The sequence below is a fragment of the Myotis daubentonii genome, chromosome 5 (assembly GCF_963259705.1).
Source record: "Myotis daubentonii chromosome 5, mMyoDau2.1, whole genome shotgun sequence".
NCBI classification, from domain to species: Eukaryota; Metazoa; Chordata; class Mammalia; order Chiroptera; family Vespertilionidae; genus Myotis; species Myotis daubentonii.
In genome coordinates this window covers 5,903,348-5,930,459 of record NC_081844.1, presented here as the reverse complement: position 1 = coordinate 5,930,459, position 27,112 = coordinate 5,903,348, and the positions used below count along the sequence as shown (strand labels likewise).

Sequence of the window (27,112 nt, the reverse complement as noted above, 5' to 3'; positions counted from 1 at the left end):
ACAATGTTTCTTAGAGTTGCAGCTGAGAAGCTGGCAGCGGCAGGCGGGGAACCTGGCTTCCTCCGTCACTGGAGCAAGCAAGCCTCCCTGTTCGCGTCAGCTGCCTGGCTGCCGGCCGCCATCTTGGTTGGCAGTTAATTTGCATATCTCCCTGATTAGCCAATGGGAAGGGTAGCGAAGTTACGTCTAATTACCATGTTTCTCTTTTATTAGATAGGACTAGGGGCCTGGTGCACGAAATTCGTGCACTGGGGGGGGGGGGAGTGTCCCTCAGCCCAGCCTGCCCCCTCTCACATACTGGGAGCCCTCAGGCGTTGACCCCCATCACCCTCCAATCGCAGGATCGGCCCCTTGCCCAGGCCTGACGCCTCTGACAGAGGCGTCAGGACTGGGCAGGGGACCCTCATTTCCCCCCATCACTGGTTCTGCCCCCAGCCCAGGCCTGATGCCTCGGCCAGAGGCGTAGACCCCCATCACCCTCCGATCGCCTGATCGGCCCCTTGCCCAGGCCTGACGCCTCCGCCAGAGGTGTCAGGCTTGGACAGGGGACCCCCATCTCCCCCCGATCACTGGCTCTGGCCCCCACCCAGGCCTGAGGCCTCTGGCCCAGGAATCATGCCTGGGCAGGGGACCCCCATCTCCCTCTGATCGCTTGCTCCATCCCCCCACCAAAGCCTGACACCTCTGACCCAGGCTTCAGGCCTGGGCAAGGGGACCATCATATCCCCTCAATCCCCGGCTCCGCCCCCCACCCAGGCCTGATGCCTCGGCCAGAGGAGTTGACCCTCATCACCCTCCGATCACCAATCACTGGATCGGCCCCTTGACCAGGCCTGAGGCCTCCGGCAGAGGTGTCAGGCCTGGGCAGGGGACCCCCAGCTCCCCGCGGTTGCAGGCTCCGCCCCTGTCCAGGCCTAACGCCTCTGGCTGAGGTGTCCGGCTCGGGCAGCGGGGACCCACAGCTGCAGCGGCCCCGCGATCGTGGGCTTCGCTTTAGGCCCAGGCAAGTTACCCCTAGCTCCCAGGACTGCCAGCTTCAACCGTGCCCAGCTCCCATCGCTGGCTCCACCCCTACTTCCTGCTATCACTGGCCAGGGCGGCAAAGGCGCCTGATTCTCTGATCATGGCTGGGGGGCAGGGCAAAGGCAGCCCCAGGGCCGCCTTTGCCCTGCCCCCCAGCTCTTAGCTCCCCCCTGGGTTTCCAATCACTGTCAGTGGCAGGGGGCTTCTTCCTGCTTTCCCTTTCGCCTCCCTGCATTGTGCCTACATATGCAAATTAGCCGCCATCTTGTTGGCAGTTAACTGCCAATCTTAGTTGGCAGTTAATTTGCATATAGCCCTGATTAGCCAATGAAAAGGGTAGCGTCGTACGCCAATTACCATTTTTCTCTTTTATTAGTGTAGACTAGTGTCCTGGTGCACGGGAGCAGGGTGTTCCTCAGCCCAGCCTGCACTCTCTCTAATCTCGGACCCTTTGGGGGATGTTGACTGCTGGTTTAGGCCTGATCCCAGGATGTCTGACAGGCCTGATCCCAGGATGTCCGACTGCCGGGATCAGGCCTAAACCGGCAGTTGGACATCCCTCTCACAATCCTGAACCGCTGTCTCCTAACTGCTTGCCTGCGTGCCTGCCTGATTGCCCCTAACTACTTCAGCCTGCCAGCCTGACCGCCACCTAACAGCTCCCCTGCCGGCCTGATTGACGCCTAACTACTTCCCTTCCGGCCTGATCACCCCCAAGGCTTTTATTAGTATAGATATGACCCTTCACAGAAAATTTCACTAACCCTGCTTTACAATAAGGGCTTGACGATTGAATCATTGGGGCCAGGCACCAAGATTTTCTTTCTTTGAATAGTGGAAGGAATAATTATCTTGTCTTTAAGTTGCCCTGAACATCAAATGAGATAATGACTTAGAAAACATAAAAGCACCATATAAAGACAACTGTCTTTTTCATGTACTGAAAAGATAATAAAGTGGTAAAATGAAAAACACTATTTTTATTCTCCCTCTTCCTTCCTTTATAGCCTTTATTTATTTAAACTTTGAAATTTAGGAAAATTTCACTCCTATTTTCATTTATTTACACTCAATATTATTTTGTATTAGTTTCAGGTTTTATATTAGTTACAGAACAGTGGTTAGGTAATCATATACTTTACAAAGTGTTCCCTGATATTTCCAGTACCCACCTGGCTTCATACCATCATTACAACACTATTGACTCTATTCCCTATTTAAGTGACAATAGGTCTGCAGGTTCCTTCCAATCTTTCTTTTGTGTTGCCCGCCCTTCCTTTTCTTTCTCATGTCTTCCCTCATTTTCTTTATATAGTATCTCAATTGGCCCTCAAAGCTCAGTGAAGGCACTGGGACACGCTTAACACATTTTACAGAGCAGAAATCTGAGGCCAATTCCAGTTGGCTATGGAACTGGACTCCTCTCCCAGGGAGCCCTCACAGCCGGCTCTCCGCCTTTCCTAAGGGACAGCCGCGGGGCAAACAGAACAAACCTCCCCGTGAGGCTTCCAAGCCTCATTCTCCAGCACCTCTTCATCATGGATGCTCCACATTCTTTCCTCTCCCCCACCCTCACCTCATTCTTTACTGCCCCCCCTTCTGGGGAGCAGGTGGTAGGTAGGCTTGCACTCACTGTGCAGGTGTGCACCCCCATGGGGCGGGGCGGGAACTGGGGGCGGGGCGGACGCAGGCTTGTTTTGGGGCCAAGGTGGGAGCAGGTGTCCTGGCCTCTCAAGTGTGCAGGCCGTGGCGAGGCCCAGTCAGCGCTGGGAGCTTCACCAAACCACCGCAGTGGGGTACCCAGCAGTGCGGCGCTCCTCCACTGAGGGGGTGCCGCCCCTCCACCCCTGCCTCAGGGCTGCGAGTCCGCGCCCCTCAGCCGGGCGTCCTTCCACGCTTGCAGTCCGCCTCTTGTTTCCCACCTATTGGGGCCACTACAGAACCTCGCTCTCCGCAGGCGAGGCACATATCTGCCCGCCAGCACCCTGCCCAGGCCTGAGCCCCCTACAGTGCACCCCACCTTGGTGCCACTCTGCGCCCCTTGGGCCGCCCGCCTCCTGGCCAGCTGCTTCCCCGAAGCCAAAGCCATGGTGCTTGCCCAGGATCCCCCATCAGGCAGAGGCCTGTGCGCGCCTGCAGACCCCATGGCCACGGCTCCTGGCGGCCGCTTTGCCGAAGGTTCCTCTACCTTCAGGCTCTCTCCTCAGACCCCTGGGAGCTTGGCTCCTGCAGCCCAGTCCTTCCGTGGCTCCCTGCAGACCCCGCTCTACTTGGCTCTCCTGCCGCCCACCTGTCAGGACACTGCTGGGGCGCCTTGCTGCGGGCAGCATGGTTCTGGGGCAGGGGCTGGGTTGTGGGGAGCAGCTCCAGTAAAGTTTAGTAAACCCCAGGCCCCCAGCCCCTCCTTGAGCAGAGCCCAGGGCAGACTGCGGGCCTGGGTCCGAACACTGCAGCTGCGGAGGCGACGGCGGCAGAGCGGCAGAGAGGTGAGGCTGAATTGGCCTGCCGGAGTGGGCAGGTCATGCCTTCCTGCTCGCCCCCCACGGCCTGGCCCAGTCCCGTCCACACTGCCACAATCAGCCCGCAGGAGTGGGTGGGTTGTGCCTCGCTGCTTGGCCCTGCGGCTCCCAGCCGGGTCCATGTTAGGCCCGCTGGAGTGGCTTGGGGCTGCTGGGTGCCTGGCTCCCCTGTGTGTCTGTGTCTCCAATCCAGCCCCCAGCAGCCCCAGCACCGAGGTGGCAGGGCTTGGGGCTGCTGGGGCCTGACGGGAGACATAAACACACAGGACCTCCCTTAGGCTTCGCTGCCGGGAGCCATCAGACTTCGCTCGCGGCTTGGAGCCTATGCCATCTTTGTTGGCGGTTAATTTGCATATCACTCTGATTAGCCAATGGGAGGCGTAGCGAAGGTACGGTCAATGTTTGTCTATTATTAGATAGGATAGGAAGAGATTGTGTAAAACATATGGCCAAACTTTTTATTTAAAAAATGTGAGTTACAGCCCTGATCAGTTTAGCTCAGTGGATAGAGCATCGGCCTGAGGACTGAAGGGTCCCAGGTTCGATTCCGGTCAAGGGCATGTACCTTGGTTGTGGGCACATCTCCAGTAGGGAGTGTGCAGGAGGCAGCTGACTGATGTTTCTCTCTCATCGATGTTTCTAACTCTCTATCCCTCTCCCCTCCTCTCTGTAAAAAATCAATAAAATATATATTTTTTTAAAAATGTGAGTTACATGCTCCAGTGACACCAACTGTGGTCTTCCCCGTTGATAAGGTGCTGTAATTATGTAAAATACAGCCATTGGGGAAAACTGGGTGAAGAGTAACAGGAGACCTCTCTGTAATCTCTTTGCAACTTCCTATGAATCTATAATTCTTTTTTTTTTCCTTACCTAAGGATATGCTCCATTTATTTTAGAGAGAGGAAGGGAGAGAAAGAGAGAGAGAAAAACATCAACTGGTTGCCTCCTATACATGCCAAACTGGAGATGCAACCCACAACCTAGGTATGTGCCTAGAATTGAACCTACAACCTTTATTTATCTTACTAGAGGCCTGGTGCACAAAAATTTGTGCACCCAGGAGGGTCCCTCAGCCTGGCCTGTGCCCTCTCGCAGTCTGGGACCCCTCAGGGGATGACCACCTGCTGGCTTAGGCCCGCTCCCCGGGGGATTGGGCTTAAGCTGGCAGTCAGACATCCCTCTGGCATCCCAGGAGCCCTCGAGGGATGTCCACTTGCCATTGGGGAGCAGGCCTAAGCTGCAGTCAGACATCCTTAGTGCTGCTGAGGAGGCGGGAGAGGCTCCCACCACCACCGCTGTACTAGCAGCCGTCAGCCTGGCTCATGGCTGAGCAGAGTTTCCCTTGTGGGAGTACACTGACCACCAGGGCGCAGCGCCTGCATTGAGCATCTGCTCCCTGGTGGTCAGTGTGTGTCATAGTGACCAGTGATTCCCAGTCTCTCTGCTGTTAGGGTCAATTTGCATATTACCCTTTTATTATATAGAATAGAAGCCTGGTGCATGGGTGGGGCTGGCTGGTTTGAAGGGTGTCCCGGATCAGGGTGGGGGTCCTGCTGGGGTGTCTGGACAGCCTGGATGAGGTGCTGAGGGCCGTTTTCATGCTGGCCACACACCCTTCAGGGAGGGAGGGGTCCTGCTAGGGTGCCTGGCCAGCCTGAGTGAGGGACTGATGGCTGTTTTCAGGCTGGCCACAGTCCCTTCAGGGTGGGGGTCCTCACTGGGGTGCCTGGCCAGCCTGGGTGAGGGGCTGATGGCTGTTTGCACCCAAGCTCCCAGTGGAGGCTGGCTAGAAGCAGGTATCTGGGATTTATTTATCCTCTATAATTGAAACTTCGTTGCCTTTTGCGGAGGCCACAGCTGGCCAGGGCAGGCGGGAAGCTTGGCTTTCTCCATTGCCGGGGCACCAAGCCTCCTGCTTGCTCCAGCTCCGTGGCTGCCGGCTGCCATCTTGGTTGGGTTAATTTGCATATAGTTGCTCTGATTGGCTGGTGGGCGTGACTTGGATGTGGCGAAGGTACAGTCAATTTGAGTCTTTGTCTTTTATTAGTGTAGCTTTTTAAATTTTTTTGGTGCATGGGACAACACCTTAACCAGCTGAGCTACCTGGCCAGGGCGTGAATCTATAATTCTTTAAAAACGAAAGTTTTAAAAGGTGATAGTAAAATGTGTAGGCACCAAACTAAAGTTTTCTGGAAAAGGCAGTTCTCAGGAATACACTATTTTTGGTGTATCCTTATCGGCAATTCACTGGCAAGCACTAGTGCTTGCAGATCTCTTTAGTGCTCCCCATGCTCCTAAATCATTTAGGTACCAAACTAGTAAGATAAATCACGTCTTTAAAAGGAGACTCTATAGTAGCAGATTATAGATCTGTGATAATTTTCCTTTAAATAGTTTACAAAGAAATGTTTGTGACACTGGTATAGGGGGTTTCCTCATAACACAGTCTGTTTTTCTGCTAAGGACATCTTGATGGAGCTCTTTGTGCTAGGGGAGGTGCTTTTTGTCTTATAGTTTGAAGCTCTGACTCACTCCGTGCTGCTCCCAGAATCCTCTTTTAGCTTCCCAGGTGGAAGTGGGATTAAACGGAGCCTCACCTCAGTCTGACCAGGGGCATCAGCAGCAGATCCTCCTCAGTCCTCAGAAAATCTCATGGAGTCTCTGACATCCATCAGCTAGCTATAAAACAAGAGCAATGGCACCCAGCCTTAGGGTGCCTTTGTAGGTGGACTAAGTTTCTGAAACACATTGGGGAACAGTAAGTACAAGTGCAAAGTGCTCAGCAAGGCACACTGGGAAGTCAGGACTTGTCCCAAATCCGTGTCTTATTAAAGTTGCTACTTGACTTGGATTTTCAGGATTTTTCCTCAAATCATTGAAGCCTTGAAAGTTACATAAAAATAGACTCACTTTACCTAACGGGGATCTTCTCCTACACAGGGTTCCTGAGGATCCTGAGTATATGTGCAGTGTGCTAGAAGAACTCAGGAGCAAAGGAAAAGCCAGCATGGTATTAGGTTGAAATTTCCAATAGTAACCATTGTTACCTTAAAAAGATATGATTTTCTCCATTCTGGCCTATATTTTGAGGAGTTCCAATGAGCCACGCCACTGGTGTGGTTGGAGAGTTGGGAGGGAGTTACACTCGTGCCAGAGCCAGAAGGACAGCAGAGCTAAGCTCAGAACCATAGACCTCAGAGCAACAAGGTGCCATGGAAGTGCTTTAGGCAAGAGTGAGTGGATCAGATTTGCCCTTCAGCATGAACTCTCTGACCATAATGTGGAACACAGATGAAGGTAGACTAGCTTTAGACAAGGTTAGAATAATTCCAGTCAGTTAAATTGGTGTTAAGGAAAGGAGAGAAGCATGTGGATTCAAGAAATGCTAAAGAGGTGGACTCAACAGGGGTAGGATACTGACTGGGTCCAGAAACTAGAGGAGGAAGGGCAAGAGTGGCTTCCTGGTTTCCAGTTTGTTTTAGTGGGTCGATAGTCATGACATTGTCCAAGGCAGGAACGGAGGAAAGGCAAATAGGACTAGGGAGACACTGCTGCAGGTTTGTACAGATTTAGCCTTAAGTATCTGTGTACCCCCTGGTAGAGCACACCGGGTAGGTAGTTGGACAGACAGGAGTCTGGAGCTCTCAAACGTGGTTAGGTTAGAGATGACACATTCATTCACAAATATTTATGGAGTGCTAGGCACTGGGGTATCTGCTTTTCATTCTAACTGGGGGGAGCCATGCCCATTCAAATGAGTGCCTCCGGTGGGGCGATTAACAAGAAAATAGGATAGACTGCAGCCGTGGGCAAACTACGGCCCGCTGGATCTGGCCGTTTGAAATGAATAAAACTAAAAAAAAACAAAAAACCGTACCCTTTTATGTAATGATGTTTACTTTGAATTTATATTAGTTCACACAAACACTCCATCCATGCTTTTGTTCCGGCCCTCCGGTCCAGTTTAAGAACCCATTCTGGCCCTCGAGTCAAAAAGTTTGCCCACCCTTGGGATAGAGAGTGACTGTGGGGAAGGAGTAGGTAGGTTTTCAGAGAATGACTCTGAAGAGAGGAGCTACCCCTGAGAAGACAAAGGGAAAAGGTATTCTGGCCCTGGCTGGTGGTGGTCAGTGGCCCACACAACAGGGGTCTCGGGTTTGATTCCCAGTCGAGGGTTCATACCTGGATTGCAGATTTGATCCCCAGCCCTGGTCAGGGTGTGTGCGGGATGTGTCTCTCTCACATGGATGTTTCCCTTTCCTCTCTTCTCTTCCCTCCCCTCCCTCCTCCCTTTCACTTTCTAAACAGTTAGTGGGAAAAATATCCTCAGGTGAGGATAAACAAGCAAACAAACATCAATTCTGGGCAAAGGCCCTGAGGCAGAATGAGCAGGTGCATTGGAGGAACTGAAAGAAGGCCCGTGTGACTGGGGCAGGGGGCGGTGCACCTTAGGGAGGCCCATGAAAGAGGCCAGAGGGGAGGGAGGGCTGGTGGATCGGCACTCGGTCCCTAGGAAGCTGGGTTTATTCTGAGTGTGATGTTCAGTCATAGGAATTTGAAGACGGGAATGGATGAGGTCAGTGGTAGTGTGTGCATAGTGAAGAGAGGAGAGGTCTCTGATACTTATTTGAAAGGGAGACCTACACCTACCTTAAATGAGTCTGAGAAGAAACAACCATAAAAGTAGAAGAGAAAGAAAGATAATGTAAAGAAATATAAGGAAAGAGCTTTAAAGATGGAGGGAATTATTAAGAGGCAGATGGACAGAAAGGGAGAGGGAAAGACTAAAAATGTAGGCTGCATTTAACATCATGAAGATCATTCTGGCCTTGGAGAAAGCAGTCCTCCTAAGCCCTCCCTTTCTTCGCCCACATCCAACAGCCAGTCAGTTCCAGATGATAGAAGCCACGTGGTTTGGGACTAACATGCAGCTGGGGAGCGGGGGCATTTGGCTGATAGGAGGATGACAGAAGAGGAAGGAGGGAAAGTGAATGCCTATGAGAAGGGGCAGGGAGCACTGGTGGCTGCCCTTCGTGGCTGACAGCATGTAAGGAGCATGGATGAGCGAGCCCCCCTTGTCTTAACCAGCTGCCTCTGCTCGTTAACTCGGAGTGAAAGAGGATAGGGGTTATCATTTGGGGGAGTGTGACTACAGAGCACACTGGAATTTCAGTGGTGGATGGTGGAAGAGAGGAAGTAGAGGACTGTTATGTAAGCCTAGTAGGTCAAGCAGGGTGTCAGGATGTTGATTTTATGTCCACAACGTGTGGCAACTCCAGCTTGACTGGGAGCAGCATTGATATGTGGGGGCCCCTCTTTCAGAATAGAAGATGGGGGTGGCACAGGCGAGGGTGGGAGTCAAGCCTTCAGGGTTCATTGCTGCAAGCCTGGCTGGGTGAGCATGTGGGGCCTCCAGTTTACTGTCAGGCATGCAGCATTCTTCAGCAAAACCCCTTGTGAAGGAAACAAGCACCAGATGGTTTTATCCCAGAACCAGATCCTCCCGGAGCCCTGGCCCCCCCCCCGCCCCCCGCCGCCGGAGACCACTTGATAGTTAAGACAGGAACCTCTGAGCTGAGCACCCAGAAATACCACATTATGCTGAAGCAAGCATGTGCATTTGTACATGCCAGCCATGTACAAATGCTTTTTGTCTTATAGTTTGAAGCTCTGATTCACTCCGTGCTGCTCCCAGAATCCTCTTTTAATCCCTCTTACATGCCAGCCATGTACTTACAAGTGATTACTGTGTTCGTTCTTATGTAATCTGTTCAGGCCATTTTCCCATCTCTTATGAATTCCTGGAGATGAGGCTCTGTTGTTCACTCACCATGCCTCTCTGCAGTGCCCTGCACATATCAGGCACTCCTGCATATGCACACGGCTTAAAAATCCGCCAGGTCACCACTTTCCCTCTCCCTATCTGTCCGTCTGCATCATTGCAGTCAAGTTCTGAGAGGGGTTGAGACAATGGCCTGGTGTTTCCTTTGGGTAAATGCAATTCATATTGCAAAATTAAGTTGTTGCTTTGGAACTTGTCTGCATCTGTTTGCATGTGGATATTGAAAGAAGGAGTGGTAGCTTTTATAATTGTTAGGGCAAAAAAGGATTCTGTTTCTAATCTGGGGCAACCAGCTGACTCATCAAGCGCCTTGACCTTTTAGGTTTCCATCTTCCTCCTTAGGAAAATGGAAAACTGAACAGGTTTACAGACAGCCCAAACACAACACTGAGGAACAAATGATTTTTCATAAAGAAAACTAGCCCTAGCTGGTTTGGCTCAGTGAATAAGAGCATCAGCCTGCAGACTGAAGGGTCCTGGGTTGAATTCCGGTCAAGGGCACATGCCTGGTTGCGGGCTTGATCCCCAGTAGGCAACGTGCAGGAGGCAGCCAATCAATGATTCTCATCATTGATGTCTCTATCTCTCTCTCCCTCTCCCTTCCTCACTGAAATCAATAAAAATATATTTTAAAAAAAGAAAACAATAGAAAGAATAAAAATTCAAGAAAAATTAATAACCCGTTTTGATTTCCTTCTGACAGATTAAATGAGTATAAATTTACCATCCCCAAAGGAAACTTTTCAAACAATGGATCTTATAAAGGCTCCATTTTAGGAGTATGGCTTCTTTCCCCCTCTCACCACTAGGTGGCAGCATGAAGCAGAGGAAACTACAAAAAAAGTAAAGTGAAAAGAATGTAAACGGAGGGTTTGGCTGCATGCTTGAGATTTGGTCTTAGAATCATGTTTTCTTACTCTTCCCTACAGTTTCATTTATCAAACATTACTAGGTTTTTCGGAGCTAATTTAAGTACATAGATATCAATTTAAAGAAGTACTCAGCCGGGATTTTAGAGCAATATACGATTGGCTTTAACAGTTAAGAAATAAAGAAAATCTTGAAGTGGGGGGGAAGGAATGGGAGCATTAGAATGGGGATTCGTAGATTTAGAAAGTTGCCCTTCTCTTTTTCTTACTCCTCGTGCATTAGTGCCTAGTGAGTAGTTTGCTGCTAAGAGCTGGTGTCCACGGTGTTGCCTTGGATAGGAACCAGGTTACGATACTCCTGCACTCTCTCCTAGGGCAGATGTGGTAGGTCATTATGGCCCTTCTCTGCAGCTGGGAAACAACAGCACATCCTACTCTCTGACTCCTCTGAAATCTGTTTAAAGATAATAGTGAAATTTGTTATTTGGAACTTTGTAAATAGCTCAGTATAGTCAGTGGGAAGGAACCATGGAACTAGGTAGGGTGGGGGGTGAAGGACAAAAATGTAACAAGAGTAAACATAGTAAAGGAGCAGCCAGTGTTTAGAGGCTAAGTTTAGGCACCTCTGTTAGTGGAAGAGTCCTGTCCTGCCAGCTGAAAATGAGACTGGGGAAATAGTAGGAAGACACTTACTACCTTCTCTCCTCCTCATCCTACTTCCTGAAATTCCAGCCCCTACATTGTCAGAGTGCTTACAGCTCTACTGCTTGCATAAGCCGTTCATCTTATTCTGTAGCCATGTCCCTGCATGTCCTATATCCTAGAAGACTGGGAGCCCATGAGGAGAGGGGACCACCCTATTTGTCTTGATAGTCCATAGCACTTGTTCCTGGCACAAGGCAGACTCTTTATAAATGAGTAGTTGAATTAATTTAGTTGAGGATATGGGGAAGCAAGAATATCAGTGCAGACAGACCCGTCTGTGACCAGATGGTCTTGATAAGACAGAGGGTTTGTGAAGGCTGGTGACTGGGTGCAGGGGATTAGAAGATGCTCATGGCTGGCAGGGAGGAGAGGGAGAAAAGTGGGAGGAAAGGGGTGGGGCTGAGCAAAGCTCTAGAAAGGCTGGGAAGGGCATTAGCACTGGCCCGTGCAACAAGGTGGAGCCTGTGCTGGTGGCCAGCCCGCGCCAAGCCTGAGAAAGAGCCTGTGCTGCCAGGGCCCCTGTCCTAGCCAAACAGCTTAAACACAAAAAGGGATGTGTTTGTTCCCATAGGCGGAAAGGCCAGTGTAGGGCTGGGGAATGGCTGGTCTCTGGTATAATTAGATCCAGACTCACATGATGCCCTCAGAATATATGTGTATCCTCTGGCTCTTTCTCCTCTGTTCCACTGTTGGGCACACCCTCACCCTGAATGACTGAGCAGCATCAAGCTTGTGTCCTGCAAAAGTCCAGGGACTGACCCATCGACTAACTGGGTTGCTTTCCCACAGCTGAGTTAGTGGTCCTGACTCAGGCGAGGCCCCAGGACCCGGAAATGGGAGGAGGGGTTCCCAGAGTGGGGAGTGTAAACTGGCTAGGCAAAATCATTAGGAGAGCACGGCAGGGCCGCAGGTCCCTAGTTTGAGTCACCCTGAGAAGCAGAGGGCCTTTTACATGTTGCTGTGCACATAATCACTCTTTTCCATGTTTTTTAGCATCTCCATGACACGGTGAAGAGGAGTCTCGATAATACCACCTCCCCACAGAATGGCGGTCAGCAGAATGGCTATGGAGACCTCTTTTCTGGGCACAAGAAGACCCGCCGGGAGGCTCCCATGGGAGTAGGTGTCTCTTCCAATGGCCTGCCTCCAGCCTCCCCCCTCAGTCAGCCTGAGGAGCCAGGTGCAGAGGCCCTGCAGGCCGGCGGGAAGCACTCGCTGGGACTGGACTCCATGAGCAAGAAGTGTCTGGCAGATTCGCACCTCCACCTGAATGGAGGCAGCAACCCCAGTGAGTCCTTTCCTCTGAGCCTGAATAAAGAGCTGAAGCAGGAGCCTGTCGATGATCTGCCTTGCATGATCACAGGGGCCGGAGGCTCCATATCCCAAAGCAACCTCATGCCTGACCTCAACCTGAACGAGCAGGAGTGGAAGGAGCTCATCGAGGAGCTGAACAGGTCGGTGCCCGATGAAGACATGAAGGATCTGTTCACTGAGGATTTTGAGGAGAAGAAGGACCCAGAGTCCTCTGGTTCTGCCACACAGGCCCCCTTGGCACAGGACATTAATATTAAGACAGAATTCTCTCCAGCAGCCTTTGAACAAGAACAGTTAGGCTCTCCACAAGTGAGGACTGGGTCTGTAGGACAGACCTTTATGGGTCCTTCATCTGGGCCTGTGAGCACAGATACATCCAGCCTAGGGGGCTCTCAGCCTCTGTTCCACACCTCTGGTCAGCCCAGGGCAGAAAATCCCAGTCCCAACCTGATGCCGGCATCAGCCCAGGCCCAGAATGCACAAAGAGCCATCTCCAGTGTGGTGTTGCCTAGCCAGGGCCCAGGAGTGGCCTCAGAGCTGTCCTCTGCCCACCAGCTCCAGCAGATCGCCGCCAAGCAGAAACGCGAGCAGATGCTCCAGAATTCACAGCAGCCTGCCCCAGCACCAGCACCAGGCCAGATGTCCACCTGGCAGCAGACGGGCTCCTCCCACAGTCCCTTAAATGTTCCCTACACCATGGAGAAGCCTGCCAGCCCTCCCAGCTACAAGCAAGAGTTCACCAACTCCAAACTGCTCATGATGCCCAATGTGAACAAGAGCGCCCCTCGTCCCGGAGGCCCCTACCTCCAGCCCAGCCATGGAAACCTGCTGAGTCACCAGCCACCAAGTAACTTGAGCCAGAACGCCATGACTAACCAAGGGTCGATGCTGGACTATGGCAACACCAAGCCCCTTTCTCATTACAAAGCGGACTGTGGGCAAGGCAGCCCTGGGGTTGGTCAGAGCAAGACATCCCTGATGGCTTATCTTCCCCAGCAGCTCCCTCATCTGAGCAGTGAGCAGAACTCTTTGTTTCTGATGAAACCAAAGCCGGGAAATATGCCCTTCCGATCTCTGGTTCCACCCAGCCAGGTGAGCCTATGGCTTTGCTCTCTTACTCTGCATCCCTGTAATTACCAGGTCCCTGGGGAGCAAAGAGAAGGAGGCGGGGAGCCACTGCGGTTGTCCTTTTGATCCTGGACACCAAATGGGTCCAGGCCGCCTGTCACTACTTGAGCCAAATTAATCAGAGACAGGGTTGAATCATATAATGCCGGCAGTATGGAGAGAGCAGCAGGTCACCCTGTAAATTCTCTAACCCCTCCTACCAGCCGGCTGATTATATAGGGACTAGTGGCCCAGTGCACAAAATTCATGTGTGTGTTGGGGGGGGGGGGAGTTGTCCCTCAGCCCGGCCTGCACCCTCTCCAATCTGGCTGGGACCCCTCGGGGTCGGACATCCCTCTCGCAATCCGGGACTATTGACTCCTAACCGCTCACCTACCTGCCTGCCAGATCGCCCCTAACCACTCTGACTGTTGGCCTGCTCGCCCCCAATTCCCCCCCCCCAGCCTGATCACCCCCAACTGCCCTCCCCTGCCGGCCTCATGGCCCCCAACTGCCCCCTCTCCCCGCTGGCCTGCTCGCCCCCAACTGGCTCCCAACCCCACCAGCCTGATCACCCCCAACTGCCCTTCCCTCCTGGCCTGATTGCTCCTAACCACCTCTGCCTCGTCCCCACCACCATGGCTTTGTCTGAAAGGACCTCCGGAAGGTCTCCTGGTCTAATTAGCATATTACTCTTTTATTAGTATAGGTAAGGAAGAAAGCTGCATGCCAAGGGGAAGGGGCAGGATAAGGGCTGCAGGGTCTGTGATCCATGTGTCTCCTTCCAGGTCTTAAAATCCCATGACAAAGGTGGTTAATTTTCAATGGTGTTAAAACCCAGCTCCTGCCAGTTCCTGGGACTAGAGAATGGTCAGCATTCCTGAGGCAAATTCCCGGAGAGGGGCCAGGGTCCAGACAGAGCAACAAAATCAAATCTCATCCTATCCTTTGTCTGTTCTCAAAATGCATTTTCTTTCCTGAGCAATGGCCCCATCTGGGCCCCAAGGTGTCTCATCTTTTTACAGCTCTGTTTTTCTTCTTGCAGCACATCCTCATTTCCCAGGGTCTGTAAGAAAACCTCTTATCAATAATCATTAAACAACTGTGATCCTATTCCTATTACATGCCCTCTCCCCTATCACTTAGACTCCTTGGGAGTGAAAATTGATCAAGCAAACCTAGGTTGAGTCTTTTTATATTTTTTTAAAATATATTTTTTGATTGATTTCAGAGAGGAAGGGAGAGGGACAGAGAGATAGAGACATCAATGATGAGAGGAATCATTGATTGGCTGTCTCCTGCACAACTCCCACTGGGGATTGGCTCCACAACCTGGGCATGTGCCCTGGTTGAGTCTTAATAAACAAAAATAGGGTAAAATTCCTTTGGTTTTAACTATACACATTTTTGAGGCATCACCTGCACTTAGTCTTGTGTTTCTTTTATGCTACACAAAGTAATTTGTGGCTGGATTTTGCAGGTAAAGTTCAGCCTTAATGTGCTTCTTAGAGGCTTCTTCTTTTAACCACTTTTCAGATCTCTTTGTTCAAAATATTTTATAAGTTTTAGTAAGCTTATAACCTTTTAGGTGCTGCTTTCTAACATCTCTGAGTTCCATGGTTCTTTAGTCCTTATGCACAAGCCTAGCAGAACCACCTGGCTCTGTGGGGGAGGATGGTCATGTGCCAGTGCTGTCATGGTCACGATTTACGTTTCTGCTCTGCTCAGCTATGTTCTAAGATGCCTTCTCTCTGGGAGCCTTCTGATGGCTGGACCTCAGACAGGAACAGATGTCCCTGGCTTCCTCCAAGACAGGTTGCGCACACTTCCTTTGCTCACTCCACAGTGTGTCCTGGGCTGTTTTCCACATCTGCACATCAGACCCATTGAAACTTTTTCACAGTTGTGTGACAACAGTTGTGTAACGTGCGTTGTCTCCTGTTCTTCACTACTGTAAGCAAGCCTGCAGTGAATACTTTATGTGTGCCTTTGTGTATTTGTAGCTGGTAACAGATTGGCATGCTCACTGGGCACAGTGCTTTTGGGAAGTAATTTTGTCATTATGTATTTTTCATAAGCCATAAAAATATTCATAAGCATTGGCACATTATAAACCTGCAAAAAATAATCCCCCCAAAAGAGAAAGTTATATACCAGATATCCATTGCATGTTTATATCTAATAGCCCAAAACTAGAAGCAGTTTAAGCATCTTTCAACAGGAGCATGCATGTGTAAATGTTGAAACTTCCACTTATGTCAGCCATTAAACTGCTGCATAGCCACTAGCAAGCAGCAACTTTAAGAAAGAGTGGCGCCCTAACCGGTTTGGCTCAGTGGATAGAGCGTCGGCTTGCGGACTCAAGGGTCCCAGTTCGATTCCGGTCAAGGGCATGTACCTTGGTTGTGGGCACATCCCCAGTGGCGGGTGTGCAGGAGGCAGCTGATCGATGTTTCTCTCTCATCGGTGTTTCTAACTCTCTATCCTTCTCCCTTCCTCTGTAAAAAATCAATAAAATATATTTAAAAGAAAAAGAAAGAATGGGACAGTGATGACTGCCATTTTAGTAGCACTTTGCACCTCAGCGTCTTGTAGCCCGTGAGCTTCTGCAGATCGGGGTGAGGAAATTACATCAGAATCTGTCTGCTCTAAGATTAGAATCTTGTACAGATTAAGTATACAAATGAGTAAGGACTAGAAAGGAGCTCAAGAAGTTGAACTTGTCTAAATAATAATTGCTAAATAATAATTTGCCTTTTTCCTTTTTTGAGTTAAATTTCCCCTCGTTATTTTAAAATGAAGTAGTGATGTTGCAATAACATTGTGATAACCTTTGACATGACTTTCACTTTTGGTCCATGTATTAATTGAAAATATTCATTAAAGTTCTCATCAATACTTAGTATTTTTTAAGCATAAGTATTTGACAAAATCCAAGCAGTCTCTTCCCAGAAAAATGTTGTATACAAGTGGGCAGACAAAACAATTTCGGGCAGTTCAGGGACAGCCCCATCACCAGTAACCCAAGGTTTGCAAACCCAGAATATGGTGTGTCTTCCTCACCCAAAGCCCCTCTGAGCGCTCCTCCTTGGGGCCCACCTGCACTTGTGCATCCCGGTGAGTAAAGATGTATAAGCTATACTTGCTTACAGAAGCTATTGCAAACCTATGAGCTTAAGTGTAAAATCACACCCTTGCCCCTGGCAAATCACAGGAAGCAAAGCTAGCAAGCTGCTAGTAACTGCATTACTGGGCCTGGAGGCTCAGGTGTTTGCTGTCTTGGTCTCTGGCCCAGCCCTGTAGGGTTGCTGCACTGTGGTCATCTGCAGGGAGCTAGGCTCGCATCAGATGGAGCCCCTCTGTCCTGATCAGGGCTTACAGACTTCACCGTGTCCCACCTGACTCGGGAACCCCCTTCTCTGTGTTGACAGGAGCAGAACCCTCCCAACGTCCCTGTGCCAGCCCAGGCCTCCAGCGTGGGGACCCAGCCGCCCACTGTGTCAGTGGCCAGCACTCACAGCAGCACCCCCTATCTCAGTGGCCAGCAGCAGGCAGCTGTAATGAAGCAGCATCAGTTGCTTTTGGATCAACAAAAACAGAGGGAGCAGCAGCAAAAGCATTTGCACCAACAGCAGTTTTTGCAAAGGCAGCAGCACCTTCTGGCAGAGCAGGTAAAGAAAAGTGGGAGAAAACCGTCCCCGCCCCCGCCTCTCCCCCACATCTCCTCCTGCCTCCCAAGGCACTGCAGTGGCCACGAGCTCAGCGGGGTGCCATGTGAATGTGCTCGGTGCATGTTTGGTATTAGAGTGCTTTGCCCTTTTAAACCCCTTTCTGTGAGTGGCATTTCTCAGACAGTGGTGGCCTGTGTCAGAAGCAGCTTTTATGTCATTTAGTGGGGATTAATGAAGGCAGAATCTGTGGCTAAAACTATGTGTGTTTGGGACAGTTTTCCATATCCTTTGTTGGCACCTGCCAATGCACTGAGCTTCCCAGTCCGTCAGTTTACTGTGGGCCAAGCTTGGTTGTAAATGTAGAGTTTGTGATAGGTCAAGAGTGTGAAGCAGGGAAGTGAAGACCTGCCTGAGGTCCTGGGGTTGTAGAGTCAGGACCAACAAGCTCCCTCTAAGTCCTACAGTTCATCCACTTGGTCACCAAGTAAAGTGCAAAGGTGCCAAGGTTCTCAGGATTTTAAATTACATCTTTAAGACTTAAGAGAAGCCCTGGCTGGGTTGTTCAATGGTTAGAACATCAGCCCACAGATCAAAGCACTGCAGATTCGATTCCCAGTCAAGGGCACGTACCTCGGTTGCAGTTTCCTCCCTGGCCCTGGTCAGGGCATGTGCAGGAGTCAGCCAGTCAATGTTTTTTTTTTCTCTCTCTCTCCCTCCTCCTTCCTTCCACTCTCTAAAAATAAATGGAAAAATATGCTCAGATGAGGATTTAAAAAAAAAAAAAAAAGAACATAAGAGAAGAACTAGCCATCCAGTAGTTCAAGTTGATTGAGAATGACTTTGAAACCCACATCACTACCTCGGTTCTGCTGTTTTTTAAATAACAGCTTTATATATGACACACAACCCATTTAAAGTGAATAATCCCATAGTTTTTAGTATATTCAGAGTTATGCAATAATCACTACAGTTTTGGAACATTTTATCACCTAAAAAGAAAACCTACCCAGCTGGCATGGCTTAATGGTTGAGCATCAACCTATGAACCAAGAGATCGTGGTGTGATTCCTGATCAGGGCATGTGCCGGGGTTGTGGGGTGTGCAGAAGGCAGCCAATCAATGATTCTCTCTCATCACTGATGTTTCTATCTTTCTCTCCCTCTCCCTTCCTCTCTGAAATCAATAATAATATATTTTTTATTTTTTTCCAAAATATATTTTTTTAAATATATTTTGATTGATTTCAGAGAGGAAGGATGAGGGACAGAGAGCTAGAAACATCCATGATGAGAGAGAATCATTGATTGGCTACCTCCTGCAAGTCCCCCACTGGGAATCAAGCCCACAACCCGGGCATGTGCCCTTGACCGGAATCAAACCTGGGACCTTTCAGTTTGCAGGCCGGCACGCTATCCACTGAGCCAATCTGGCTAGGGCAATAATAATATATTTTTTTAAAAAGAAACCCTAAACCCTAAATTCATTAAAAGTTATTTCCTGAACAAGGACTGATCCAGAGACAGAGAGGAATTGATTGGACTGTCTGGCCTTGGAGGGAAGGTAGGGGAGGGTGGGGGTAAGGGGGAGAGATCAACCAAAGGACTTATATGCAAGCATATAGGCCTAACCAATGGACACGGATAACGGGGCGGGGGGGATAATGTGGGGATAAGGACACATATGTAATATCTTAATCAATAAAATATATATTAAAAAAAAAGTTACTTCCCCCATCTTCCAGGCCTAAGGTAACCACTAATATACTTCCTGTCTCTATAGTTTTTCCTATTTGTGAATATTTCATGTAAGAGGATTCAAGGTTCAACCTTGTTGTAGCATGTATCATTATTTTACTGCTTTTTATGACTGAATAATATTTTGTTGTATGAATATGTCATATTTTATGGATCAGTTTATCTGTTGGTACAGTTGGGTTGTTTCCTGAACTTTTTGTGGACATAGGTTTTCAGCTCTCTGAGTGTCTATCTAGGGGTGGAATTGCTGGGTCCTATGGTAACTCTTGTGTTTACCTTTTGAAGAATTGCCAGACTGTTCTACAAAGTAGCTACACCATTTTACATGCCCACAGAGTGTATGAAGGTGCCGGTTTCTCCACATCTTCCCCACACTTGTCTTTTTTATTCTAGCCACCTAGTGCATGTGCAGTGGTATACCATGTGGCGTTTTTGATTTGTATCTTCCTGATCTGCCCTCCTTTTTTAAAAACTCACCTTTCCTTTTTTTAATTATTGCTCCTTAGCTCAGCCCCATCCTTGTGCTTCAGAGTGATTTTGTTTGTTTGTTTGTTCGTTTGTTTGTTTTTAATCCTCATCTGAGGATATTTTTTCCCCATTGATTTTTCCAGAGAGAGTGGAAGAGAGGGGGAGAGACAGAGAGAGAGAAACATCGATGTGAGAGAGGCATATTGATCGGTTGCCTCCTACATGAGCCCCACCAGGGAATCGAGCCTGCAACTGAGATATATGCCTTTGACTGGAATTGAACCCATGACCCTTCAGTCTGTGGGTCAGTGCTCTAACCACTGAGAAAACCGGCTAGACCTCAGTGTTTATTAAAACCCCCCAAAATGAGATTGTGAGCATTATATGAGATAGTCCTCAGGAGTTTGTCTGTGAGTAACAAGCCTGCACAGTTTTCTTTTCTCTGATCTAACACTGTTTTTCTTTTATGTGGGTCTTTGTTCTGTTCTTGGAATTTTCTAGGAGAAACAGCAGTTTCAGCGCCATCTGACCCGCCCACCACCCCAGTACCAAGACCCGACACAGAGCACCTTCCCACAGCAAGTTGGGCAGTTCACAGGTGAGGGGGCATCTGGGTGATGGAGTGGGGCAGGGGAAGGTAGGCATGCCCAGAGCAGGTGGTCTCTTCCACTCGTGCTGAGTTCCTGCTATCTGCCCAGCTTTCTGCTAGGTGCTCTATGAGTTTACTTTGCTCATATAAACTTCAGTCTGCCTATGGAGCCTGCTTTCTAGTCACCCTGCAGGCCAGAAGAGGGTCAGAGAGGCAGACCACTTCAGCTAAGTACTTTGGCTGTGTCCCTGGCTATACAATCTTTTGAAGCAAAATCATGTCTAGTTGGAAGATATCAATAGGAAATGGCTTCTGTAATTCTTTGAATTTTATTAATACTAGAGGCTCAGTGCACAAATTTGTGCACGTGTGGGACCCCCTCTGGGTAGCCTGCGGGGATCGGGCTGAAACCCACAGTCCAACGCCGCCTGCAGCTCCTACCTGCTGCTCCCGCTCATCCTGGCTCCACTGCGCCTGCTGTGGGCTCATGCCCAATCAGTCCCGATCAGGAGAGGCTGGCGCTGCCAAAGCAGCGCTTGTCAGCTGTGAGCCCTGTGTCTGGCACCCTCCCGAGGGGAGTGGCCTGGGGGATCGGGCTGAAACCGGCTCTCCGTCATCCCCCAAGGAGTCCCAGATTGCAAGAGGTGCAGGCCAAGCCGAGGGACCCCACCGGTGCACGATCGGGCCGGGGGAGGGACCACAGGAGGGCTCCAGGGCATGTCTGGCCCATCTCAGTCCTGATGGGCCGCCCCCAGCAGCAAGCTGAGCGTCTGCCCCCTGGTGGTCAGTGCACGTCATAGCAAGCGGTTGAGTGGCCTTAGCATATCATTAGCATATTACGCTTTGATTGGTTGAATAGATGACTGGACACTTAGCATAATAGGCTTTTTTTTATTATATAGGATATTGGGGTGACATTAGTTTATAGGATCATATAGGTGTCAGGTGTACATTTCTATGATATGTTACCTAGATATTGCACTGTGTGCCCACCATCCAAAGTCAAACCATCTTCTGGCACCATTTCTGTAATTCTTAAGAAAGTTCTTTGCTTCAGCAAAATGACCTCTCCACGTTTCCAGATAAGGAGACACTTAATGCACTTGTGTGGGCTTTGCTTCTTTTTTCCTTTCTGCTCACTTTGGTGACACAAGTGGCAGCATCAGCCCTGGACAGCTGACCAGGAAAGGAAGGAAGCACTCTGAGGGGTCTCAGCTGTCAAGTGTCAGATGTGCAAGGGAACCTGGCTGCCACTGCTCAGGCTGTCACTCTAGAAATACATAGAGATGCCAGTTGAGAGATGCAAGGAAATGTGGTCTGCTCTTCTTGGAATATCTTCAAAACCTGTCCTTTTCTTGGTCAGTGACTCTCACTATAGTGTCTCAGAGAAACTGACCACAGCTGTGCATTCTGGAAGAGCCCAGGGGAGTTCTATGTGCATGCTGACCAGGACTGAGGAGTTGAGGTCAGCAGGCATCGCAGAAGCCTGGGTCTTAGCCAGCTTTCCTGCCTTCATCCCATCTTTGGTTGTTGTGGGCTGTCAGTGGGAGTGAAATAGACTTTCTTCCTCCACCCAGTTTTTAGTTAGGTGCAGGTGGAGAGAGTGAGAGGAGCAACAAGGTGCTCAGGTAAGGCCAACTCCTGACTAGTCGTTCTCCTGCCCACAAAAACCCGCCTCAGTTAGTGTTGTCACCATGAATCCATTGCTTAGGGCAGAGGTCCAGACAGCAAGTTCCCTGAGGACAAAGGACAGAGCCTGTCTGTCACATTTCTTGCTGTCTCCTCAGGACAGCGCCACCACAGAGCAGGTGCTCTATAAATGCCTGCTGACTGCAGTCTAGACTGCTCTGTTCCCTGCGCGTCTGTGGTGTGAAGAATAAGCTCAAGCATTCTTCCTGTCACCCTGGGGGTGGGGGGGACACATTTGTGTGCACCCCTCACCTAAGTGATTTTAACAGCTGTCCAGCAGGACAGTCACAATCTTGTCTAAACCACAGTCACAATCCAGTTACCTTTTGGCTTTGCAGCCCTGCCCTTCCCATGGCAGCCACAGCTCTTCTGAATCTGGCTGCGGCTGTCTCTTCAGTTTTGTCTCTAACCAGCTGGATGCTTTCGCCACAGCCCAGCCACAGACTTCCCCACACAGACTGCCTTTCATAACTTCATACCTTTGCATACACTCGTCTCTATATCTAGCTGTTTCTCCAAACTGCTAAACTTCTGTCTACCCTTTTTTTCTTTTATAGATGAATATTTACTTTGCTTAGCAGTAGAACTTTTTAAAAAATTGTTATTGATTTCAGAGAGGAAGGGAGAGGGTGGGAGAGAGAAACATCAGTGATGAGAAAGAATCAGTGATTGGCAGCCTTCTGCACAACCCCTACTGGGGATCAAATCCCCCAACCCGGGCATGTGCCCTGACTGGAAATCGAACTGCAGTCTCCTGATTCATGTTTTTGTTTTTTTAAAACATATTTTTAATTGATTTCAGAGAGGAAGGGAGAGACAAAAACATCAAAGATAAGAGAGAATCACTGATCAGCTGCTTCCTGCATGTCCCCTACTGGGGATCGAGCCTGCAACCTGGCATGTGCCCTTGACCAGAATTGAATCCAGGGACCCTTCAGTCCACAGGCTGACGCTCTATCCACTGAGCTAAACCAGCTAGGGCCTGATTCATATGTTGACACTCAACCACCGAGCCACACCAGTCGGGCATGTCTACCCTTTTAAAATCCAACATATTCGTCGCCATCTCTCTGAAGCCTTCCCCAAGTCTCCCAGACATTGAGCTTTCATCCCCTGTGCTCCCACAGCCACTGCCTGGCCTTTGTTGTAACCCTGTCACAGCACATGGAGTCCTCACCTCCCAAAGGCAGGTCCTGAGGTGGATCCTTGGAGCCCCCAGTGCCCAGCATAGGGCCTGCACAGAGCAGAGATGGGTGGGCCTCGGAGGGTGAGCCAGTCAAATCCACTGGCTTCTCTCTCCTCGCTGTGCCCTTCCTCTGCAGCTGTCTGATCTCCTCATTGCTGCAGACCTGGCCCTTGGCCAAGGCTCTCCTCCTTGAGGTCCCACTGGATTTCTGATTCTGCTGTTCGTGCCCATAGGCTGGCAGCTGCACCTCGGGTCATGGAGGTGTCTCCTCTGTGGTGGCCAAGAAATGCCAACTTGATTGACAGAATCTTCTCTGTCTTCCAGGGTCTTCTGCCACCGTGCCTGGCATGAACAACTTGGGTCCGTCAAACTCCAGCTGTCCTCGAGGATTCCCTCAGGCCGGGAATCTGATGCCAATGGGCCCTGGACACTCGTCAGGTTCCTCTCTCTCCTCCAACTCAGGCCAGCAGGATCGGGGTGTCGTTCAGTTCACTGGCTCCCAGAGCATGCCGCAGGGCAGCCTCTATGGCATGGCCTCTGGCATAACCCAGATAGTTGCCCAGCCCCCACCACAGGCCACCAATGGACATGCCCACATTCCAAGGCAGACCAACATGGGCCAGAACACCTCAGTCTCAGCTGCCTATGGACAGAACTCTCTGGGGAGCTCTGGCCTCTCCCAGCAGCACAATAAGGGGACCCTGAACTCTGGTTTAACTAAGCCACAGGTCCCAAGGGTGTCGGCAGCCATGGGAGGCCAGAATCCTTCCTGGCAACATCAGGGAATGCCGAACCTGAGTGGCCAGACCCAAGGAAGCAACACCATAAGCCCTTTCACAGCAGCCTCCAGTTTCCACATGCAGCAGGCCCACCTGAAAATGTCCAGCTCTCAATTCTCCCAGACGATGCCCAGCAGGCCCATGGCCCCCATGAGCTCAGCAGCTGCAGCGGGGCCCATGTTGACTCCCGTGAGTGCGCAGCAGAGGACCAGTGCCCCCGCCCCAGCACCTCCCCAGGGAGCCCCACAACAGGGCTTGCCAGGCCTGAGCCCTGGTGGGCCTGACCTGGGGGCCTTCAGCCAGAGCCCTGCCCCACCCATGGGCGGCCGGGCAGGGCTGCACTGCACCCAAACCTACCCTGTGCGGACTTCGGGCCAGGAGCTGCCCTTTGCCTATAGCGGGCAGCCGGGTGGCAGCGGGCTGTCCAGCATGGCTGGGGACGCCGATCTGATCGACTCCCTGCTGAAGAACAGGACTTCGGAAGAGTGGATGAATGATTTGGACGACCTTTTGGGGCCTCAGTAATGGGAGGATTTATGATGTTTTCAGTGTTCATACATCCTGTATTTTTGTTCTCATATTCAACAATGAGCAACTATTTGGACCAAAAGCTCACAGCCCGGTGTGCTGGGTGGGTAGAGCAAAGGCTGAAGCTGAGGCCCCACCTGGCCAGGATCTGCAGAGCCCCTCCTCCAACCCAGCGGTGTGGTCTGTCGGGCTGGCCCCAGGCCATCTGCTGGCGTCATTACCTGGTGTTGGGACAGCAGGACAGGGTTCTACAGGTGGTTTTCTACCCAAATGACCAAAAAACGACAGTTATAGCAGTGAAACCCCACAACGTCAGGCTTATAAAAATCTGTGCCATCAGGTTGGCGTAATCCAAGATTTCTCCTCTTGCCCTCATGCTGGGGACAAGTTTTTGTTGAAACTATATAGCAGAATTACTTGCAATTTGTAGCATAGTAAAAGATGAAATTTTTTAAAGTTTAAAGCAGAATAGGTGGTGGTTTGAGTTGATTGGGTGGCATTGGAAACCTAGGGCTTCCTTGGAAGAGCCTTTTTTATTCTTGCTCTTGGTCGGCTTTCAGGGAGTGTCACTGGAAACCTTTTCCGTAAGTAAGTCTGTGGCCGCATGTGCCAGGGGCTCAGGATGCTGCGAGATGGCAGGGCCCCTCCCCCAGAGCGCGTGCTTCTGGGGACCCTGGAGGAATCCTTCCTCCCACACCTGGCAGCAGCCCCGGGCTCTACGCGAGTGGGATGTTTAGGATTCCTGTGTCCCCTTCTGTTGTCCCTTCCCACCTTCTGCAGTTAGTTTCTCTGACACGTATATTTAATGTATTAGAAGGTGATCGTTGTTGAGTTGTGCACAGATGTCTTTCCTTCACCCCACTTGCCCTTCCTTTTTCTCCAGCCCAACTGGAAAACCTTCTTAAGGCAACAGTTTACTAGATGGGAGGGGGGAAAGAGTCACTGCAGTTCCTTAGGGAGACCCAGCATTGCGGGGAGACGGTGTCCCTCCCCAGAAGGAACGCTTTGGGGAAGGAGGGCGAAAGGCGAAAGGCGAAAGGCGTGCCCCGTTCTGCAGGGAGGCCCTGAACTCCACGTGTTCTTACTCTTGCCACTGCCACGTCAGATGATTGCACTTTTAAAGGTAATTGCTTTATAACACTAACACATCCTTTCTAAAGATTCAGGGGGATTTCTCCGTAAGGTCTATGAATGAATGGACTTGACTAAGCTAAGAGTGGGCTGCTTGTGGAAAATGAAGGTGGAGAGAGCACTTTGGTTTAAGAAAGCAAAGTGGTCAGCACAGGGTGAGACGTTTCAGTGATGGACAGAAAGCGGTCCATGGAGAGAAGCTGTATGCAGAGTGGTCTCGAGAAACCGCAGCTCCATTTCCCTGGAGTCTCCAAATGGTTCAGTCAAGGAGCGTCCTGCGTAAAGAACTGACCAAGGAACAGATTCGTGTGACCAGCCTGAGTGGCTGGGATGAAGGGTTGGGGGTTGTACACATATGGTAATGATTTGCACCAGCCGTGCCTTGCTGGGGGTACTTGGACCCTCAGATCCTCTTCTCTAATAGCCATTTTTCACCACAAATGGTGTTGTTGGGCCATTTCCCCTTTAACTGCCCTCCCTGCCTTTCCCTGATGCTGAATTTAGCTTTTGAAGAAGGGAATGAGTGAATCATAGAGCCAGTGAAGACTCCACCCTCTGAGTGAGTTCCCCAGTCTGAAGGGGAAGAGGGTGACTTCAGCAGGTTTTCTACCAAAAATAGTGGGTGAAGGCTAATGATGGGCCCCTGTTCCTCTCTGGTCTCCCCCTGGCTGCTGCTCACCTCTGTCCCCAGGGCACTCCACCTCCCTCCGGGGGAGGGCTGCCCCAGCCTTAGTCCTGGGCCACCTAGATAGACAGCAGGCTTCTCACTGCTGAAGTGTCAGAGCAATAAAATGTGATGCTTGGGGTCCCCCCAGGGAGCTGCCCGCGCTTTATTTATGAACCTGGTTTTTGGGTAGTTGGGGAGGAGAGGACTCCGCTGCAGTGCAGACTCCCTCCCCCCATCTTCCAGGAGCCATGACTCAAAAGGGTGCTCGGACTTTTGTTAAACACATTTGCTTTGTGTAAATAAATGTTTACAATTTTATATTAAAGATGGAATAAGTGTTAGAGCTTCTGACTGTATATTTTTTACTTTTATAGATTTTTAAACTATGATTCTTTATATATGTGTTCTGGGGAGCTATGATAAGTTTTATGACAAACAATTGGTATTAACTTTTTATTGTCATCAAAGTACATAAAAATCCTATTAATCCCCTTATTCTTCTACTTCCCTTAACTCTGGTATACACCAAAAAGAAATCCTGGCTCTCGTTTTATCATTATAAAATAATAAAAGTATTTTGCTAGTATGGAAACTGCCTGTGTATTGACTTTACATGGCAGTGCCTGCAGGGTGGGCAGTGTGGTGTGGGCCGTGACTGCTTTGTTGGGTAGCTGGTTTTCTTTTGTGATTTTACTGTTTTCTTACTGAGCATAGGGGCGGGGGTTTGGTTTGGTTTACCTCAGTAACTGCTGGGATTTGAAGGTAGATATGAAATTAGAACTGACGTCACTCGGGCTCTCCCCATGTCTTCATGTCTATTGTGAGGGAAGACCTCCATTCTTACCTTCTCGAGGGAAAGATTTCAATCAAGAGACAAAGTGTAGAAAAGCAAACAAGAATTGATTAAAGCAAAATATAGCTAGGAGAGTGAAACAAGGCAGGGCATAGAAGCAGCAGCAGAACCTGGGCTGGGAAGTCAGAGAAACGGGGGCCTTGGAGGCGGACAGGTTCAGGGAGCTGGCCCGGGATAAGCTGCCGCTGCCCATTGCTCCCCTGGTTGCAAGCTTCATGGTGTCCCTTAGAGACTAGGGTGTATGTGCCTGTGAGGGAAGGAGGAGGAAAGGGTTAGGGCCCCCTGGGACCTTCGTTTTCAGGGGTTTAAAGGCTGGGCACGTAGGGGAGGTCTTCGGAATGGATCGATAGAATATTCATCAGCCTTATGCGCATAATGTGTCTGTCTTTTGGTGTGGTTAGCTAATGGCACTTAA

At 50.1% G+C, this 27,112-nt stretch overlaps 1 protein-coding gene across 2 annotated transcripts in view; it reads left to right on the top strand.

The window, feature by feature from the left end:
- Positions 1-26,436, top strand: part of MAML1 (mastermind like transcriptional coactivator 1) — a 64,068-nt gene extending 37,632 nt beyond the window's left edge. Inside the window, exons 2-5 of one of the 2 annotated variants that reach the window (XM_059695648.1) lie at positions 11,955-13,367; positions 16,814-17,053; positions 19,777-19,873; positions 23,064-26,436. In XM_059695648.1, coding sequence (XP_059551631.1) covers positions 11,955-13,367; positions 16,814-17,053; positions 19,777-19,873; positions 23,064-24,043 — 2,730 coding nt within the window. In that variant the 3' untranslated portion in view covers positions 24,044-26,436. The remainder of the gene's footprint in view (positions 1-11,954; positions 13,368-16,813; positions 17,054-19,776; positions 19,874-23,063) is intronic. The other variant, XM_059695649.1, reaches the window with a different exon arrangement.
- The last annotated feature ends 676 nt before the right edge of the window (positions 26,437-27,112 follow it).